Raw genomic sequence first — 19,221 nt, 5'->3', positions numbered from 1 at the left:
CACATAACAGGGTTCTAGGCGCAATTCAGTTTATCACACCCGGATAACAGGGTTCTAGGCGCAATTCAGTTTATCACACCCGGATAACAGGGTTCTAGGCACAATTCAGTTTATCACACCCGGATAACAGGGTTCTAGGCGCAATTCAATTTATCACCCATAAAGCCCTACATGCCACAGGACCAAGTTACTTGCAGGGTCACCTCTCCCCAATATGTGCATCCCACTCATTCTAATAGGATGGGCACGCATCAGGTCCCTTCTTTCAAACAGTGTCATGAGATGAGACCTGGGTGATGTGCCCTCTCTCTTGTGGCACCTCCCTGTTGGCCTTTTGGAAGATGCTGAAAACCTGGCTGTCTCCTTGGGAGTTGGGCTGAAATGATGGAGTCCCTGTCTGGAGGACAACACTATGAGCTCTTGATGGTTTATTAAGGTTTTATTGCCACAGACTTATTCTTCCTTTTTTTTTAAGTTCTGGTTTTTGTAAGCTGCCCAGAGTTGCACTGGGTGTGTTGGGAGGCCATATAAATTTCTTAAATGAAACAAAATAAATCCCAGCAATTAGGCTGAGCAGCCCTGGCGGGGATGTCGCTATGCGGCAGACACCACAGTACGCAGAGCAGCCAACCCAACTGGCTTCTCTGGCCCAGTCACACAACCAAGGCCTCCCATCCGGTAATCTGCAGGGCAGCCCCTCTTGATGCAACAGTGTCTTGTGGATGACAACAGCTGCTTCCCATCCAGGGATCATGGCTGATGCCAAGCCTGAAACCCAGGTGGGCAGATTCCTGAGAGAAGAATTCCCTTAGAAGATAGTAGCAGCCCAAGGAGAAAAAACAGGAGTCCTCTACAACATGCAGGGTAAGGACTGTGACAGCCACTATGGAGGACAGGCAGGCAGAAGACCAGCAGAGCGCATCCACAAACACCAACTGGCAGTCAGAAGACACAATGAAAACTCCCTAATCTCACCACACATGGACAGACTCAGCCACAGTTTCAGCTGGGAAACGGTGAGCATCCTGGACCAAGCCAAATCCAAAAACGCCAGGGAATTCCTGGAAGCCTGGCACTCAGACCAAGCAGCCATCAACAGACACATAGAGGTAAACCACATTGACACGCCATTCAGAGGAGACAATAAAAAAAGCTAAGAAGGAAACAAAAAGACCAGAACGCGTCCCCTCCAGCATCTAACACCCAGACAAGCAGGGATTAATACCAGATAAACAAGCAAGCAGAATACAATACCCCAATCAAGGAACCACCAAGGAGGAAACCTCACCCCAGCAACACTGGCAGGGCAAGCTGCTGGATATAAACAGGGAGCAAACCGCACACTCCCTCGCTCTGATGACGTTCCCTAGTTGGGTAGTGAAACGTCTGCAAGCCAACAATCAGGACTCCAGAGGAATTCCCCTTGCTTCCCCAGTCAGGTGTCGGTAACACAAGCCAGGTCATCTCTCTCATCCCCATTAGACTGGGGATGAAGGAAGTCTTATTACAGACAGACCTGGCCTGTCATGGCAGCAGAAGGAACCCCAGTCTCCAAGGATCTGGAACTCTGGTTCCTGATGAGAGGGCTGAGAGTTGGACTGAAGGAGTGTTCGAACATATCACACCATCTTCCCTAAGTGCAGCCTGGTCTCAGCCTCCCATCTGCTAGGTTTATAACTGACCAGGTTAGGTACAGTATGTGGCCTGAATACAGCTAATGAAGCTACCAAGATCCACATCAGAGGTAGTCAGACTAGAACTCTGCAGATATTTCTGAACTACAACTCCCAGCATTCCTCACTACTGGCTGTGCTTCCTAGGGAATGCTGGGAGTTATACCTCAACATCGGGAGGGCCATAGGTGGCTTGACCCCGGTCTGCATGACTTGGTTCCCACAAGCACAGCAACTCGTTTACTGAATTAACCCATTTTCTGAGTCCACACAATGTACTGAATCATGAATCAACCAAAGAGGCTAGGTTTACTTGGCACACTGAGCTATTTAAAAAAACTATCCAAGGTTAACACTAACCAAGCCAAGTGTTGTGTTAAGCTACATGGCTGGCTGGAGAATTCTGGGAGTTGAAGTCCACACACCTTAAAGTTCCTGAGGCTGAGAAACACTGTTTGATAGCACTGATGTCTAACCGTGCAGTGTGAACCCAGATGTTGTGTGTAAGCCGTGGTTCCAAGCTTAGCCTCATGCATAAGCCCAACCAACTGTGGTTTAATCGGAACGGTTAATTAAAGCCTGGCTCAGCAGCACAAGTTGTGTACCTTGTTTGTGATCCTGCAACTGTGCTTTTAAATGCCTCCCAAGCAGTTAAAAACAGGAGCCTTTTTGGAGATACATACAGAAAGCATTTCTTCCTTGGTCCAGTTCATCTTTCCTCAACTGGCTGTTGTATTCCTGGTGCTTAAGGCCATTTTACTACCAGAAGGCCTGAATGCCTTCCAGTTTCCTTTGACTTCAAGCCCTCTCTGTGCAACCCTTGGAAGTTAATGGGAAGTTTTGCCACAAACTCCTTCAAAATCAACTGCTTCTGAGTTCTTAATTCCCTCCGCTAAACAGATGGTCATTAAGATCATTGGTTCAGATGGTCGTTAACAGATGGTTGGTTCTACAGGTAGGCCTTGCTTAACGACCATCCATTTAGTGATGGTTCAGACTTACGACAGTCCTAAAACGGCTTGCAGCCTATCCTCATACTTACGACCGTTGCAGCATCCCCGCAGTCACGTGATCACAATTCAGGCACTTGGCAACCAATTCGCATTTATGACCATTGCAGCATCCCGCAGTCAAGTGATCACCATTTTCAACCTACCTGGCCGGCTTCCAGCAAGCAAAATCAATGGGGAATCGTGTGATTCGCTCAATGACCATGTGGTTCTCTTAACCATGTGATTCACTTAACGACCACTGCAAAAAAGATTGTAAAATCGGGTTGGATTTGCTTGATGACTGCTTCGCTTAGCAACCGAAATTCCGGACCCAATTGTGGTCGTTAGACGAGGACTACCTGTAGAACCAACCACAGGAAGATTCTTGGCTGCCACCCCTTATCTCTCCCTGCTTCTCACATTTTATTAAGCAATTGCTAAGAAAAACTGAGTCTTCCACAGGGTTTCCTAATGGCAAAAGCCAGCCTTAACACACAACAGGTGGCAACAAACTGTGCAGTTGTGAGCCTCCCAGGTAGACTGTGACAGTTTGCATGAAGTAGAGGAAAGCAGGTAGGGATGAAACCCCCTTTCCAGATGTTGCAGCTGTCGGTTTGTTTTGGGGAGATTGGAGGACAACTTTGGACCCTCCAAATATATGGGAATGACAATTCCCAGAACCCCAGGAAAGTGGGAGTTGTAGTCCCCAAGCTTGAAAACACGCCAGGGAAGGCTCTTGGGCACGACTGCAGGGTGATAATTGTGCAAATGGAAGCTTTTGCTCTCCCCAGAGGGTGATACTAACACAAGTCATCTCTCTTGCAGAGGACATCTGGTTCAAACCAGCAGGCCGAATCAGCTGGGGGGGCTCTCCCCGCAGGGAAATGTATAGCCCTCCCCAGGGGCTGTATCGTGCCAGAAGATGCAGCCAGCACATAAGTGGGGAACAGCTGACTTCCTTTGCCATCCGTGTCCAGAATAACGTATTTGGCCAGCGGCCGTCCTTTGCTGTCGACCTGTATCCTGTGGCTGAAGCCAGCAAAGTCGAAATTTCTGATGTGTTGAATCAACGTTGTTCCAGAGAGTTCAGAAGTTTCAGGCTGGGCTACCTTGGCTAAAGCTTTTGTGACCAGGTAAACGGCATTGTAGATTGTCCCAAAAAGTGGAGTGACCTGCAGAAGAAAACAAGCCAAGACAATAGCGTTTTCGATATTGGCCAAAGCTGGCCAATAATTTTAGGCCCTTCTCCACGGCTCAGTTAAAATGCTCTCCGCCCATCCTTGAGTCTCAAGAAAACTATATGGATAGAAAGGTAGCTGTTCTTCATTGCTGATCCCAACCCTGCTTTCCTTATCTTTATATGTTAAACAAGGCTTATTTCCTGTCTTTGGTGTCCTTTCCCCTTCTGGACATCACCAGCTGCCAAGAAACCATCCCCCAATCACAGAACCCTGCAACTGGAGGTGTTGGAAAGGTGGCACTCTCCCCAGGCCAATGGGACACCCAGTCCACAGGGTGGAGGCACTGCCAGTTAAAGCAAGAGATGATCTGGCAAGCACGTTTCCAGGCCAGATTTAGCACTCTTTGAGCCCACTGGACAGCTGACCCATGGAACCCAAGATACGACAGGTTCAGCTGGAAAGCTGTGGTTGAAAGAGGCAGAGCTTCTGACTTCCGAAACCAGGATGGTCCTTTGGGAGAGTGCCCAGGGACCAGGGGTGGGAGGGAAGGCATGTTTGCATCAACCTGACATGGTCAATAGGTGCTGGTATTGTGGCTAAAGCAACATTAACTTCCCAAGCTTTAGGAGAGAGTAAGCAACCTGGCACCAGTTATAGATAAAGTGGAAAGTGAAAATAAAACATTTTCATCAGCAGTTGGGAATGGAAGAATGGGATCTTCAGCTGCGTATATGCTAAAGGTGTGCATGCATGCATGGAATCAGGAAGCAATTGACCAAGATCAGATCAGATACAAACTGGAGGGCAGCCGCCAGCAATAAGAAAGCTAAGAATTAACCGCCATGCAACAAACCACCTTTGACTTAGCAATCTAACTCTCCAGTGTGATGCGGTGATGTGGAAAGGAACGCATGACGGATGCTGCTGGCAAAGGATAAAAAAACAAGCTGTACAGGTCTCTCTTAGAAGACTCCATTATCTGGATCCTCCACCACACTAGCTAGCTGTCTTCCCCAGCAATCCAGGTTGAGCCTGGCCAACTCAGCCCTGAGCTAGTATGTACGTGGGTATGAGCGAGTGAATGTGTTTGAAGTTTTCTTTTTTCTTTTTTTTTACAAACTTGGAACTCAGTAAAGATGGTTGCTCAATCTCAGGGCCTTGCATTGCTCACCGGGTGAGATTAGGCTACCTCTCTCAAAACTGGCAGCCAGCCCCCTACACTGGCGAAGTACAAGACCTGGTTGTATGAGAAAACCAAGGCGTGTCTCCTCGGAGCTAAATTCCCAAGCATCATCAGACTGATCCCACCCCCTGCAGTGACTAGACTGCATCACCTATCCAAGTTGGTAGGTCTTGAACCTGGTGGCGAACACCAGAATAGTTAAGATGTTTTAAACTGTAGCTTGGGAGGGGACCTGGATAATCAAGAGACACAATCTGGAAAGACACACAGTTTGATCAATCCCAAGAGAGGGTCTGTGTCTGAGCAGAAACGACCCTCAGCAGCCTATATAATGATCGTGACTATGTGCCTAATGATCAGCTCAACGAAATAGCCGTGGTAGAAAGACCGTGGATTAGTTTTTACCTTGCTTGATTGCAGTGTGTGTGCATGGAGTGACTTGGACCATGGTACCAGTCCATCTAGATTGGTCAGTTTGTGCCTAGAGATCTTGTGTGAATCCAGAAAAAGAATGGGTTCCGTAACCAGGTTAAGTGTATTGTCTGCATGCAGCCAAGGTGAAAATTGGGTAGGACTGTGATGTGACATCCTCATGAACATGTTATGGCTAAAGAACGAAGGACTTCAAGGCAGATGAGGCTGACCTGTTCTGCGTCCAAATCCACTGTTATTTCTCCCTTTTTCTTGGCTGCTCGGAAGGCGTCGTAAAAAGTCCTTTCTCCAGACTGCAAAGTAATGGTCAGCACGGCGTCGTAAGCCTCCCGGAAGGTGTCATCGTTGTCGAGAAGAAAATACGAATGGTTCCCGTACGGCAGGCTGTAAAACAGAGTATCGTAGGGCACGAAGACGTACCGGCCGTCGGTCAGCCCCAGCTCCCGGGCTTTGCTGAGGAAGGTCGCCTGGGCTTCCCCGCCGAGGAGCGCCGAAGGCATGCAGAGGACGAGGACTGCGGGCAGGAAGAGGGAGCGGGTCAAACGTTCCGCTTCCCCGGAGGGGAGCGGGGAGGAAAACAGGCACGGCGCGGCCGTCCGATCCCCAACGGAACTTGAAAGGCCAATGGGAGGTTTTAATTTGTTACTTCGTTTATAACTTGTTTCTAGGTTTCCCGCTACTTTTTCCACTCAGCAGTCTCCGGAGCCTTGTCTGCTTAGCTTTTAATACATTCACAGGAATGGAGAAGGGAGGGAGGGAAGAGGAGTGAGAAATAGAGAAAGAGAGAGAAAGAGAGAGAATGAAAAGGGAGGAGAAAAGGAAGGAAGGAAGGAAGGAAAGAGGCGAGAAGGAAGGAAAGAAAGAAAGTGGAAGGAGGGAAGGAAGGGAGAAGGAAAGAAAGGGAGGGAGGGAGGGAGGGAGGGAAGGAAAGAAAGAAAGAGGAAGGAGGGAGGGAGGGAGGGAGGGAGGGAGGGAGGGAGGGAGGGAAGGAAGGAAGGAAGGAAGGAAGGAAGGAAGGAAGGAAGCTCAAGCATGACCAAGTCTAACTGATGCCAGTTCAGGAAAATCACTAATGCAGGAACTCAGTCTGATTTCTTCTTCAAAACCTCTCACAAAGGGGAATCAGTCATCTCAAACTGGTCTAGCACTGAACAAATTAGGTCATCAGAGTCTTCTCTAATCTTAATCTTTAGGATTTGAAACCCCCTGCCTGGTCATTTGGTCTGGGTCCTATTGACCCAACAACCCTGACAAAGGAATTTTAGGAGTCCAGAACATCTGGAGAACCCAAGGTTGGGGAGGGCTGGTCTGCAGCAACCAAGAATACAGTTGGTCATCCTGAACCCTCCACCAAAAATCCTGGAATGTCTGTTGGGAGGGGGCTTAGAGGCCACCTAATCCAACCCCCTGCTTGGGTCAGGAATTCCATAAACCATCCCAAACAGGCAGCCATCCAGCCTCATTTGAAAACTTCCAGCAAGGGGCAGCCTGCCTGAGTTCACAGGAATGGCAGAAATGGAGAAGGGAAGGGAAGGGAAGGGAAGGGAGGAAGTCTAGGTGGACTGTTGCACTACTTAATGGAGGAAACCCCTCCTAAATTCGTTCTTTTAAGTCTTAGTCCCTGCCCTGCTCAGTTTCAACAGTCATGACACCCTCCTGCTCTTATGCATGAGAGCCTCTTAGATAGTGGTCAACCTAACTCCCACCATCTTTTCTTGTTCCAATCGTGCACAGCAATTTAATCGTTCCTGGGGAATTCTGGGAGTTGAAGTCCACACGTCTTAAAGTTGCCAAGGTTGGGAAACATTGTCCTAGAGCATCAAGTAGTCCAGCTAGCAGTGAATGCAGTGGAACTGTTAGAAGATGATGGTATCCTTGCTCAGCAATTCCGTCTACAAGCTAACTTTCCTCAACTGGGCAAATGCTTTTGGCTTAGAGGGCTCCACCATGACCTTCTTCTTGCTTGAGAACATCCAAGGGCCCAGCTGCTGGTTAGATGGCAAAGGACTGACCAGCACTGAAGTTTACCACTTATTTGGGGGGCCGTGATAAGGTTTAAGACACGAACTGTGTCCTTGAAAACCTTCACAAAATGAGGAAAACCAGCCCACTTGGAAATGGATGGGTTTTAAGCTTAAGCATTTCCAACAAGTTAAGACGTAGGTGGAACCTGATCCATCTCCATCGCTCTTGTTTTTCTGTTTCCCACTTACCTTTGATATTTCCAGCAGCTTGAATCTTTGTCCAAGTCTCTTCTACTTTCTCTGCTTCCATCCCTGTTGACGTAACAATAGCCACGGGTAGCCCATGGCTTCTGAGAGCACCAGCTAGCTTGTCAGCTGCGTCCACCCAAAGGTCTTCTTTGGAAGAGACGATGCCGACATGAGCCCAGCTAAAGTATTTCAGCACGGTGAAGAGGACCGATGCTGAAGAAGGCAGGGTTCTTGCAAATGTTGGATGGTTGATTGGATTATCCAGTTCATCATTTAGGCACACCCAAGATACCATGGCTTTATTCCAACCTCGGGCCAGCAACGCGGCGGTGTCACAGTAGCTAGGATTCAGCGGCCCTATGAACGCCGAAAGATGCTTGGTGGAGCCCGCAAATCCAGCAATTGCTTTCCAGGTTTGGCAGCGTTCCTCGAACAATTCGTAATCCAGCTGATGGACAGCAGTGACGGAGGGATCCTTACGGATCCTCTCCATGGCTAATTGAGCAGCAATGTGGGGAAAGGCCTTGGAAAAGAAGGAGTTGCAGGACCAAGGCCCCACCAGACCAATCTTCAAGACTGCGCAACAGACGGGGGAAAGTGTCAGGATCACCCCTAAGACGAAGCCCCTGCAAAGGGTCCAAAAGATCAAAGCATGCCCTCTGGCATACAAGGAGAAGACCAAGGGGCAGCAGCTTAAGCACCATTGGAAAAGTGCCATTGCATGCCAGCTGGTGAGGCCAAGAGAACCGTCTATGAGGATGGCCAGCCTGTTGAAAGGAAATATATATATGTAGTTTAAATAACAATAGTATAAGTTTAAATAAAATGTATATATACATACATACATACATACATACGAGAGCCAGTTTGGTATAGCAGTTAAGGCACCAGGCTAGAAACTGGGAGACCGTGAGTTCTAGTCCCACCTTAGGCACGAAGCCAGCTGGGTGACCTTGGGCCAGTCCTCTCTCTCAGCCCTAGGAAGGGGGCAATGGCCAACCACTTCTGAAAAACCTGGCCAAGAAAACTGCAGGGACTTGTCCAGGCCGTCTCCAAGAATTGGACACAAGTGAACAGAACGTGTGTGTGTGTGTATAATTATATATAGTTTTAAAGAGAACATAAAAACTTACACAAAGTAATATAGAAGAAAAAAAGCAAAGAAAGAAAAAAAAAGTGCAGAAAGAACAGATAAAAAGAAATAGAAGCAGCTCCCGACTTCCTTTGCAGCAAATATAAGTATGATTGCTTACATATTACTTATAATATTACTTATCTTACTTATATTTGTTAACTCTTACTTGATGATTACAAAAAGCCCACTATTTTCTATTATCTAGTTTTTTCCTACTCATCAAAACCACAAGCCATAAGTGCATTTTTTTCCGATTCATGCAAAAAGTCTAACAGGCAACAGATTACTAATTAGTTTAACATAATGTTAACTGAGCCATTCCAAAACCGGATACCTTGAAACAAGTAATAAAAGTTGATGGGGGGGGGGGTGAAGGGGAAGGGCTACATTGGGGGGACCCAGTTTCAAACCCATCATCCACCACTGATTAATTTGGGGCCAGTCTCTCTTTCTTTCCCTCCCTTTCTCTCCCTCTGTCAATCAGCCCAGTCTACCTCACAGGGTTGGTGTTGTGGGATAGACCTGGAGGAGGAGATGCTACATATGTTGCCATGAGTTCCTGGAGGGAAGGTAGGGTATAAATTTAACAAATAAATAAACCCATGCAAGTATATAGATATATACTGTATATATAAGGATATATTGATACTAGCCCAAATTACAGGATTAGGATGGATTCCTGCACAGGGTGGTGGGGTCAGACTGGTTGATCTTCAAGGCCCCTTCCAACCCTCACATTCTATGACTCTATGTTTATAAATATAAAACATTGTGAGTGATCCTTTGCTGTTCTACCAGCGATTTTTGTACAGAGGTGTGGATGGGAAGACAGTTGCAGAACTGAACAAGAAGGGAAAGTAGTTTTACTCAAGTACATCAGAGCCTTTAGAATTTCAGATTATCTCTTTGGCCTGCTGTCAAGATAAAGAAGGATCTCTTGATTTTCAAATATCGTTTAAAGTCAAGTAGCTTTCTCAAGTCAAGTTATGAGTTTGCAAAGATTTGGATTTTTAAAAAATAGTGAAACGGTTGGATCTTTCCTCCCAAAGTCAGATTCAGAAAGCAAATGCAGATAGTCTCAACTGACACGGCAGAGAAGCCCAAATCCACTTACCAAATTCTTGGGTAGAATTGTCCAATGTTAGTGATCCCCACGATGCAAACAGCCAAGTGTTCGGGGAAGATACTTCCTAGCACCAGCTCAATGGGTGCCTCCAGTTTTTTTTTTTAAAACAAAATAATTCTGGAAAAATAATTTTACAAGTCACCTCTGTAGCTGAAGCACTGGCTCCTTCCCCGACCGTGACTGGAGATATGAAGCAGATGGAGGTCTCAACACCAAGGATAGTTCCCCGTAGGGATTCCTGATTAATGCTTCACTGGAATAAATTGCATTTTCTTGGCAGTTGTATTATGGGATGCAGGAGATGTGTGCAGCCCTCCTTGGTCTTCAGTTTCCTCCCCCTTCTGAAAAGGACACAGGAGCCTAGTTGCCCCAGTGCAGTTTCAGGTGTTCCACATTTTAAAGCCATGCTTCAGCTACCAAACCAATGCTTCTGAATGCTTAAAAAAAATCTTCGGCAGGTGACAATGCCTAGCTGGCTTTGTCTGATTCAGAAAAACGTGTGTAGGGTCATAGAGTTGGGTGGGAGACCACCAGAAAAATCCAGGGATGTGGATGAGGCCAGGAATGGGGTAAAAAAGAGTATTCTGGAAGAAGGCAAGGGCAGACCATTGGTGCTGGAGAAGGCTCCTGAGAATACCATGAACAGCCAAGAAAACCAATGGATCATCAAACAAAACCCAGAGTTTTCACTTGAGGCATAAATGACCGGCTTATCCTCCTTTGGACACATAATGCAAAGACCCAGCTCTCTGGAGATGCTGGGAAGGAAGAGAAGAAGAGGACAACCAGCTACAAGGTGGAGAGACTCAGTTACAGCTGGGGAATTCTGGGAGTTGAATTCCACACACTGCCAAGGTTGAGGAACCCTGATAGATAAGGAATGGTGGTCTTCTGGCTTCATTGCCTCTCAACTTCCTCTCTCGTAACCTGCATCTCAAGACCCTTTAAGTTATTCATCCAGGATAGATTGCCGCATGCACAGAATGGCCGTGACCCATTCACACCATGGCGACTTGAACCCTAAAGTCTCCTGGCACTTGGACCAGTCTAGAAGGATCCAAAGAGACCTCAAAGTTCTTCTTCTGCCAGACATCCTGGCAATGGTATCAGAAGATCAACACTTGCATGGCCAGCTAAGCTGCAACTTTCTTTCCTCTTCACTCTGTATATTTTCTTGCAACGTGCCCACCATTCCATCACCAAAATGTGGCAGCTGGCACAGTTTTGGGCACCCCTCAGTCTGCCCCTGTTGCTTGAGCTGCAGTGGCTCCCAGTCTCCTTCCAGATGCAATTCAAGGTGTTGGTTATCATCTTTAAAAGCCTATATGGCAGAAGGCCAAGTTATCTGTGGGACCACCTTTCTCGGAGGGTATCTGCCTATTCCACTGGATGGGACAGAGTGGGCATGCTCCAGGTCCTTCCATTAAACCAGTCTTTCTCAGCCTGGGCAACTTTAAGCTGTATGGACTTCAACTCCCAGAATTCCCCAGCCAGCCTGCTGGCTGGGGAATTCTGGGAGTTGAAGTCCATACAGCTTAAAGTTGCCCAGGCTGAGAAAGACTGCCTTAAACATTGCCATCTTGTGGGACCTAGGAAGTGTGCCTTTTCCCTAGCAGCCCCTGCCCTGTGGAACACCCTTCTCCTTGAGATCCAGCAGGGCCCCACCCACTTAGCCTTCTGTAAATTGGGGAAATGTTGGCTTTTCTCCCAGGCACTGGGACAGTAAGGTTGGAACCTGGGGAATGAAGAGTTGAATGAGTATAGTTATGGATTGGGTGCCTGGATTTCTTCATTCCCCCCCACCCCCGTCTTTTCTTTCTGTACTGGCTTTCTGCCTTGTGTTTTTACCACTGTTGTTAGCTGCCCAGAGCTCTGTGCTACAAGATGGGTGGCCAGATAGGTGTTTTAAGTAAATAGATGAATAAATCATCGCACCTCAGTGCTGCTAGAAGCAGCAGGGCCTTCATCTGCATTCCCAGCGTGTCTGTAAGTTAGCAGCTTTCAGACCGAACTTGCCATGAGCGATAAAATATCATGGAATGATGAATTAATGCTGTCTGAAGAGTGAGTCTGACTTCCATCCGCTTGGGGTCAGAATAAGTGGGTTTAAAGAGCAAGGAAAGAGATTTCAGTTGGACATCAAGAAGAGTTTCTTAGCAGTAGGAGCTGCCCAACAGTGGGACAGGCAGCCTCACAAGATGGTGGGCTCTCTTTCTCCACTGGTGCAGCAGGAGGATCTCCAGATCTTCTTGGGAAAGTTCGTCATTCCTCCTCAATAGCTTCAGGAGGGCCTCCTGACCTGGGATGGACTCTTCACCGGCATCCAAGCTTGTCCAAACATTTAAGCCATGACCAAACAATTCTATGGGCAACAGAATCTCCCATGGTCATTCTCTTCTTCCAGGTTGGACTCTGGAGTTCCTTCTCTAGGTTGGCTGTTTTCTTTCCTGCCTGCAGAGTCTCTATTCCAGTGTTTCTCAATCTTGGCAACTTTAGGAGGTATGGAGTTCAACTCCCAGAATCATCCTGGCTGGGGAGTTCTGGGAGTTGAGGTCCACTCATCTTAAAGTTGCCAAAGTTGAGAAACATTGCTTCATCCACTTTCAATTTTCTTCCCTTTTGCCTTGCCAGCGAGAGTGACCCTACCTGGATTCTCACTCAGTATGACTTATTCTTCTTCAGATCTTTCTCCTGGCTAAATTCTTTACCATTCGCTGGCTGTAATGATTCCATTCCCACCGCCCAGAGTCGTTGCTATACAAGATGGGTGGTGAAGAAATATGATAAATAAATAAATAAGACCCTTGTGCAAAGGTAAATGTTTTTCCTAGCTTTTCATCCATCAATCTATCCAATTTCAATCAAAGATCAGACACAAACAAATGCAAAACCCAAGATAAAATGACCTTTAAATGCCAACAGTGTAAAAATTGCCTAAAGAGACCCACAGGAGACTCCTGAGAACCCAGCCTGTGGCTGGTAGATATTGCCAGCAACTGTGCAAAATGTTGCAACATTTCCCCTAATGAGAGTTTTCTTATGTGAAAAAAGAACATGAACATAACCTTCATCATGTATGTAATAACAAGGGCAAGATCACAGACCTGGCACCCATTATAAAAAGAATAATGTAGCATCCTGTGAAAAATGGATTCCGCAGCACTGGGGACACGGACCAGGATGTGCAAGCCACAGGATTTTATCAAACCTCCCAGGATAAGGTGTTAAACCTGACTCTTAAGAAGGATATTAATTACAATGGCAAAGTAGCTGATATAATATAACTACAGGTAGTCCTCAACTTATGACCGTTCGTTTAGTGATCGTTCGAAGTTACAACGGTGCTGGAAAAAGTGACTTACGGCCAATCCTTGCACTTACAACTGTCTCGGCATCCCTGCAGTCACAGGATCGCAGTTCAGGCACTTGACAACAGACATGTATTTACAACGGTTGCGGCATCCCGGGATCATGTGATTGCAACCTTCCCAGCCGGCTTCCAACAGGAAAATTCAACAGGGAAGCCAGATTTGCTTTACGACCATGGCAAAAAAGGTCATAAAATGGGGTGTGGTCACTTGATGCCTCACTTAACAACCACACTGCTTAACAACAAGTTTTCCAGTCCCAATTGTGGTCCTAAGTTGAGGACTACCTGTAGCTGGTTGACACTTAAGATGCTCTGTTTGTTTTCTCATGAGCTCTGAAAATGGACTAGTTGCACACCGGTCTTCCATATCCAAAAACTTTGCTCCGATTATTTTTGTGCCGAAGTAAATTCTAAGAGATGTAGAAAAATTATACAGACCACACCATAAAAGTTTTCCCTTAACTGCTTGAGACCATGAAATCAGGCAGGACAAGGGGGATCAACAAATGTGGGTGCAAATAATGGCACTGAAGCCAACAAGGAGACCCAGTTTGGGGTAGTGCAGTGTTTCTCAACCTTGGCAACTTTAAGATGCGTGGACTTCAACTCCCAGAATTCCCCAGCCAGCCATGCTGGCTGGGGAATTCTGGGAGTTGAAGTCCACGCATCTTAAAGTTGCCAAGGTTGAGAAACCCTGGCCTAGTGGTTAAGGTGCTGGCCTAGAAACCTGGAGACTGTGAGTTCTAGTCCTCCCTTAGCCATGAAAGCTGGTTTGGTGACTTGGGGCCAGTCACTCTCTTTCAGCCCAACCCACCTCACAGGGTTGTTGTTGTGGGGACAATAGGAGGCAGGAGTATTAGGTATGTTCGCCACCTTGCGTTGACCTAGGTTATATATAAAAGACATGAGATAATAGTAATAAAAATATGAAAAACCATGCTCTTCCGTCTGTCTTCACCTGACCAGTCTCTAATTTCGGGGCTGAGATTTTAAAAAGGTCCAAAATTCCAATTGCACCATTGACTTTTTTACCATACCTTGTAGACACCCCTGATGTTCAAAATCATCCGTTTAAAACCTGATAATCAGAACACTCTGCTTGGCCTTTGTGTACTCTCTCTGCCTGAAAAACATTAAAAATAAACCCATCATTTCCAGGCAGCATTTAGCCAGAAAGCTGAGAAACCAGATGTTAAAGAGAAGGTGCCGTTCAGATCTTTTAAATATATATATTTTTAAACTTAGCCCTCTGCTGGATACTGTGCCCCTGCAAATGAAAAAGGTGACTAACACACCAGCAAAAGGCATTATCTGCAAGCAAGAGAACAGGTCTGGGCTTGTTCTGTTTTGATCATCAGTGGTGATAAAGCTCCAGAAAAACTGCTGAGCAGAGAAACTGGCAAATCAGAACCAAGGGAAATATTTATCAAAGGGTTTTTAAAATGTGTTTGACACCCGCTCTATAGGGACTCATTAGCCAAACTGCCAACCAACTGGCAAATTAGCAATGTGGTTTTTAGGACCCCCTAAAGCACCTGCTTCTGTCCTTTGTCGTCCACAGTTGGGGCCCAGGATTTCCAAAATCGTGAAAGCCTTCCGCAGCAAGAGCGCTGAAGCAGAATGGGGCATTCTCATTATCCTCGCCGTAGACAACTTCTTAAGTGCAAAGAGATGAAGATTCCCTTGAGCCCAGCTTATTACACCTCCATGAATTTTCTTGGCAGCACTCCAGAAGGGGTTGATCACTGTCTTCCTCCAGGGTTTCTTCCTTCAATTTTCCAGCCTAATTAGGCTGACCATACGTCCCGTTTTGAACGGGACAGTCCTGTTTTTTTAACATTTCCCGACCGTCCCATCATTTTAATATGAATGTCAATTTTGTCCCATTTTTTAAAAACCGTTGGAGCCGTTATTGGGAAAAGTGGGAAAAAATTGAAATTGAAATTGAAAAGGAAGCTGACTTGGCCATAGTTCTCAGTCCGGTGGGAAACCCAAAGCGGAACCGCAGGAACAGCTGATCGGCAGTGAGCAAGAGGGAGAGTCGCTGCCGCCAATCAGTGCAGTGGGAGCCGGTCAGAAAAGCACGCCCAGCAGAAAAGAAGCTGACTGGCTCTCAGGCTGAAACGGCGGGAAGAAAATAACATAAAATAAAATAAAAGGGCGCACCAGAGAGGAACAGGTTGTCGGGGACAACCCTTCACTAGACTCCTCCATTCCTGTGCTCCCGTCCCAGCTCGCCGCCGCCCTCAGCCCTCCTGCAACCGCTCCGCCCAACGCCACCCCTGCACCAGCCTCTCCGGACCCAACCATTGCTGCACCTCCCCCTCCTGCACCTTCCCAGCTTACCGTCGATAACTTTTTTTGTCATCTTTTTCATGAATACGGAATATTACATAAGTTTAACCCCGTCCCGTTTTGCCATCCCAATGTCCCGTTTTTGTCTCAAGGAAATATGGTCAGCCTAAGCCTAATCGACTTTCCTGGTGGTGTCCTATCCAAGTAACAAAAGTCTGCCTTCGTATGTTTTCAATGTTAGCCAAGCTCATTAATTGCTGCCCCCTAGCTGTGGGTAGAGGTACTGAATCAAGCACCATCCTTGCTGAGCACATTTCGCATTCAAGGACAGACCAGGCTCAACCCACTTAGCTTCCAAGCCCAGTGTGGTCTGGAATATAGTCCGCTCTAATTCTCTGCAAGAGTTGGGTGAAAAACGATGCCGATTATTTCTTGATTGTTTTGCAATCATTTCAGAACGGATGCGAGCCTCTTAAAGGGGTCTCAGGCTCCTCAGTGAATCTGGTAAAGCTAAACAGGGTCAGAGCTGGAAAATAGTTGGATGGGAGACCACCAGAATATTACCCCAGTGTAAGGAAGGGACAGAAGACCACCAGGAAATCATGGAGTTTGACCTGAGATTTAGCTTTAACGTATTTTCAAAATCCTGAACACAGCCTGAAAACAGTGGACACACATCAATTTTCAACATCTCACAAAAGGTGCCTGTATGCAAACATGATTTAGTTGTGAGCCTTTTGCTCATGTCTTTAAGCCTTTAAGTCTTTTAGCCTTCATACCTTCATAGCCTTATAGTATTTTACCCTGAGAACTGCTGTTATAAGTCAATTCACAGATGTAGAATTCTTTTTTTTTTAATCAATGTTACTATTCTTCATAATTATTTTATCTTTATACCGTAGACCAGAGTTTCTCAACTTCGGGAACTTTAAGATGGGTGGGGTTCAATTCCCAGAATTCTCCAGCCAGCCTAACCCTAACCCTAGCCATGCTGGCTGGGGAATTCTGGGAACTGAAGTCCACCCATCTTAAAGTTCCCAAGGTTGAGAAACACTCAACCTTTACATAGCTTTAAAAAAATCTTTATTGTGAATCCTTTTTCCACCCAGCTTTATTTCCGGTTAAGGCCACGAGGGGGCGCTCTATCCTTAGCGTAATGTTTTGGCCTAAATTTGCAGCGACCATAATGGCATTCTTCTCAAGAAACAGGCGCAGCAGGAAGGTAATTTTAGTGGGAATTATTTCATGGAGAGTTTGCACTTTAGAGTTGGGCACCCGAGGAGTGAGGTGGGAAGCAGGGTGCCCAATAAATTTGCTTAATGGACTGCACGTGTTTCTCCTACCTTCTTTCTCTTCCGGCTCCTCCAGGAAGACCTTATTCTCAATAACTGCCCAAAGCAATTGTTTTTGTCAATGTTAAGGGAAACGGGATGCGTGCAAGCGTGCTAAGATGGAGAGAATTTACCTTACAGGGGGAACTTACTCAGAAGTTTTGAAGTTACATGCAAACCCAGTTACTTCCGGAAATCTTTCCTTCTCCAAATTTTCCAAATTCTGGGATGCAGCATCAAGCAAAGCAAAACAGCAGCTTGACAGTCGCCCACCGAGAAGGTGGGTTCCCCTTCACTGAAGACGTTCAGGTCATCTGCCTGGAATCCCTTAATTTGGATCCCTGCAGTAAACAGAGGTTGGGCTTGATGGCCTCAAGGAACCCTTCCACCGTGTGATTCTATTTCATTTCTATACAAATTCTTGTAATCCTTGTGAAGTCCAGAATCTATAATTTGGCAATAGGGCAATACCTTTATTCAGATCAACCAAAATGTCAGGACAGCCTTTCTGGTGCCAGTCAAAGACTTTCGCTGTGGGGTAGCAGCCAAAGTGTTTGACTGGCACCAGAAAGGCCCAGGTTTGAATCCTCCCTCAGACGCAGAACTTCCCTGGGAGCCTTTGAGCCAGGCCCCCTCTCTCCCTCTGCCTGGCCTACCTCACAGGGTTGGGGGAAAGGGGAGGAGGGAATGATATGGATACATCTTGACCTCTCAGTGGAAAAATGGGCTAGAAATAAAATAAGTATAAATGAAAGTGTGTGCAGGATCTCCACTTATCTAGAGGAATATGAATTTTTTTAAAAAGGTCCAAAATTAAGCAATGAGATCTGGAGATCGTTTTATTTATTTATTATGTTTACAGCCTGCCTTTTCCCCAGGAACCCAAGGTGACATACCCAGTTCTCCTTCCTCCCATTTTCCTCACCACAACAACCCAGTGAGGTGGGCCGGTCAGAGAGTGTGACTGGCTCAAAGGCCCCCAGGGATTTCCTGTGGTTGAGGATCCAAGTCACTCTCAGTCACTAGAGATTGTAGACTGAATGTTATAATCCATGGTTGATGTCTCAGAAACTCAGAGGCTGTGTCCCCAAATACATTGAACCACATCTATTAAACGCAACAGCTTCGTGGATTGTGACTTTGCTTAGTGCATGTGTGTGTTCCTTGTGTGTGTGTCTTAGTGTGTCACATGAACTCACAACCTTTGGTTTAGTTTATGGTTCAGTGTATTGCAGGAATGCAGCAATCGTGTTAATTCAGTGGCACCCGTTGGTGGTGTGAACGCACACCTAGAATCGAAAGCGTCACGTACACCCCAAAGTCTGTCCTCCTGCTTGGTGCAGAGATCCAGTTTAAGGTGTTTCCGATTTGCTCAAACAGGAGAAGGACCGGCAAAGAAAGTGAGTTTCGGGATTGGTCAGTTCTGAACCAATTAAAAGCTCAGCTTTGCTCATTGGTCCAGAGGAAGCACGGCAAGATGCAGAACAGGATGGTGTTGGTGGACAATCTCAAGGATGCTTGGTGGGGAGAGTTGTGCAGGAAGACCAAAGAGATTTTTAGATTCCAATGGGTGGCAGCGCTCCAAACCTGGAGGAATTTCCTGACTGTGAGAGTTTATTAGACTACTGCAATGCGCTCTACATGGGGCTACCCTTGAAGAGTATCTGGAAGCTTCAGCTGGTCCAGAATGCAGCTGCATGGGCCATTTTTGGTGCCCCTAGGTGGGCACATATAACACCGTTGCTGCGCGAGCTGCACTGGGTGCCAGTTTGCTTCCAGGTCCAATTCATGGTGTTGGTTATTACCTTTAAAGCCCTACATGGCATGGGGCCGGGTTACCTGAGCGACCGTCTCATCCCCATTACATCGGCCCGCCCCACCTGATCATCCAGAGAGGGCATGTTGCGGACCCCGTCCATAAGAGAGTTCCATCTGGCGGGGTCCAGGAAACGGGCCTTCTCTGTAGTGGCCCCCGCCCTCTGGAACATCTTGCCCCTGGAGGTGAGGCAGGCCCCCTCACTCCTGACCTTCCAGAAGGCCCTGAAGACCTGGTTCTGCCATCTTGCCTGGGGTGGGAAAGTGGGTAACCATTCTTGGGGGTGGCTCACACCCTAGAGTCCCTCCCACCAGCCTGGATTTTATACCTTTCTTGAATTCTATATTTATTTACTGTATTTTATAAAAACTGTTTTTATGAGATTTTAATGTTTATATTTGAAGCCTGATTTTACTGTAAACTGCCCAGAGTCCCTCTTTTGGGGGAGATGGGCAGTTGCTAAATTTGAATAAG

General features: G+C 46.7%; 1 protein-coding gene across 1 annotated transcript in view; it reads right to left on the bottom strand.

The window, feature by feature from the left end:
* The window catches only part of LOC134498594 (retinal guanylyl cyclase 2-like), a 109,076-nt gene that overhangs the window by 43,406 nt on the left and 46,449 nt on the right, over window positions 1–19,221 (bottom strand). Inside the window, exons 3-5 of the mRNA XM_063304752.1 lie at window positions 7,675–8,300; window positions 5,674–5,975; window positions 3,471–3,837 (exon numbers count right to left, since the gene is read on the bottom strand). Of these exons, the coding sequence (XP_063160822.1) occupies window positions 3,471–3,837; window positions 5,674–5,975; window positions 7,675–8,300 (1,295 nt within the window). The remainder of the gene's footprint in view (window positions 1–3,470; window positions 3,838–5,673; window positions 5,976–7,674; window positions 8,301–19,221) is intronic.

Source organism: Candoia aspera, chromosome 5, assembly GCF_035149785.1.
Source record: "Candoia aspera isolate rCanAsp1 chromosome 5, rCanAsp1.hap2, whole genome shotgun sequence".
Classification (NCBI taxonomy): Eukaryota; Metazoa; Chordata; class Lepidosauria; order Squamata; family Boidae; genus Candoia; species Candoia aspera.
The sequence above is the reverse complement of the archived record's forward strand: the minus strand, read 5'-3'. Positions and strand labels throughout refer to the sequence as shown.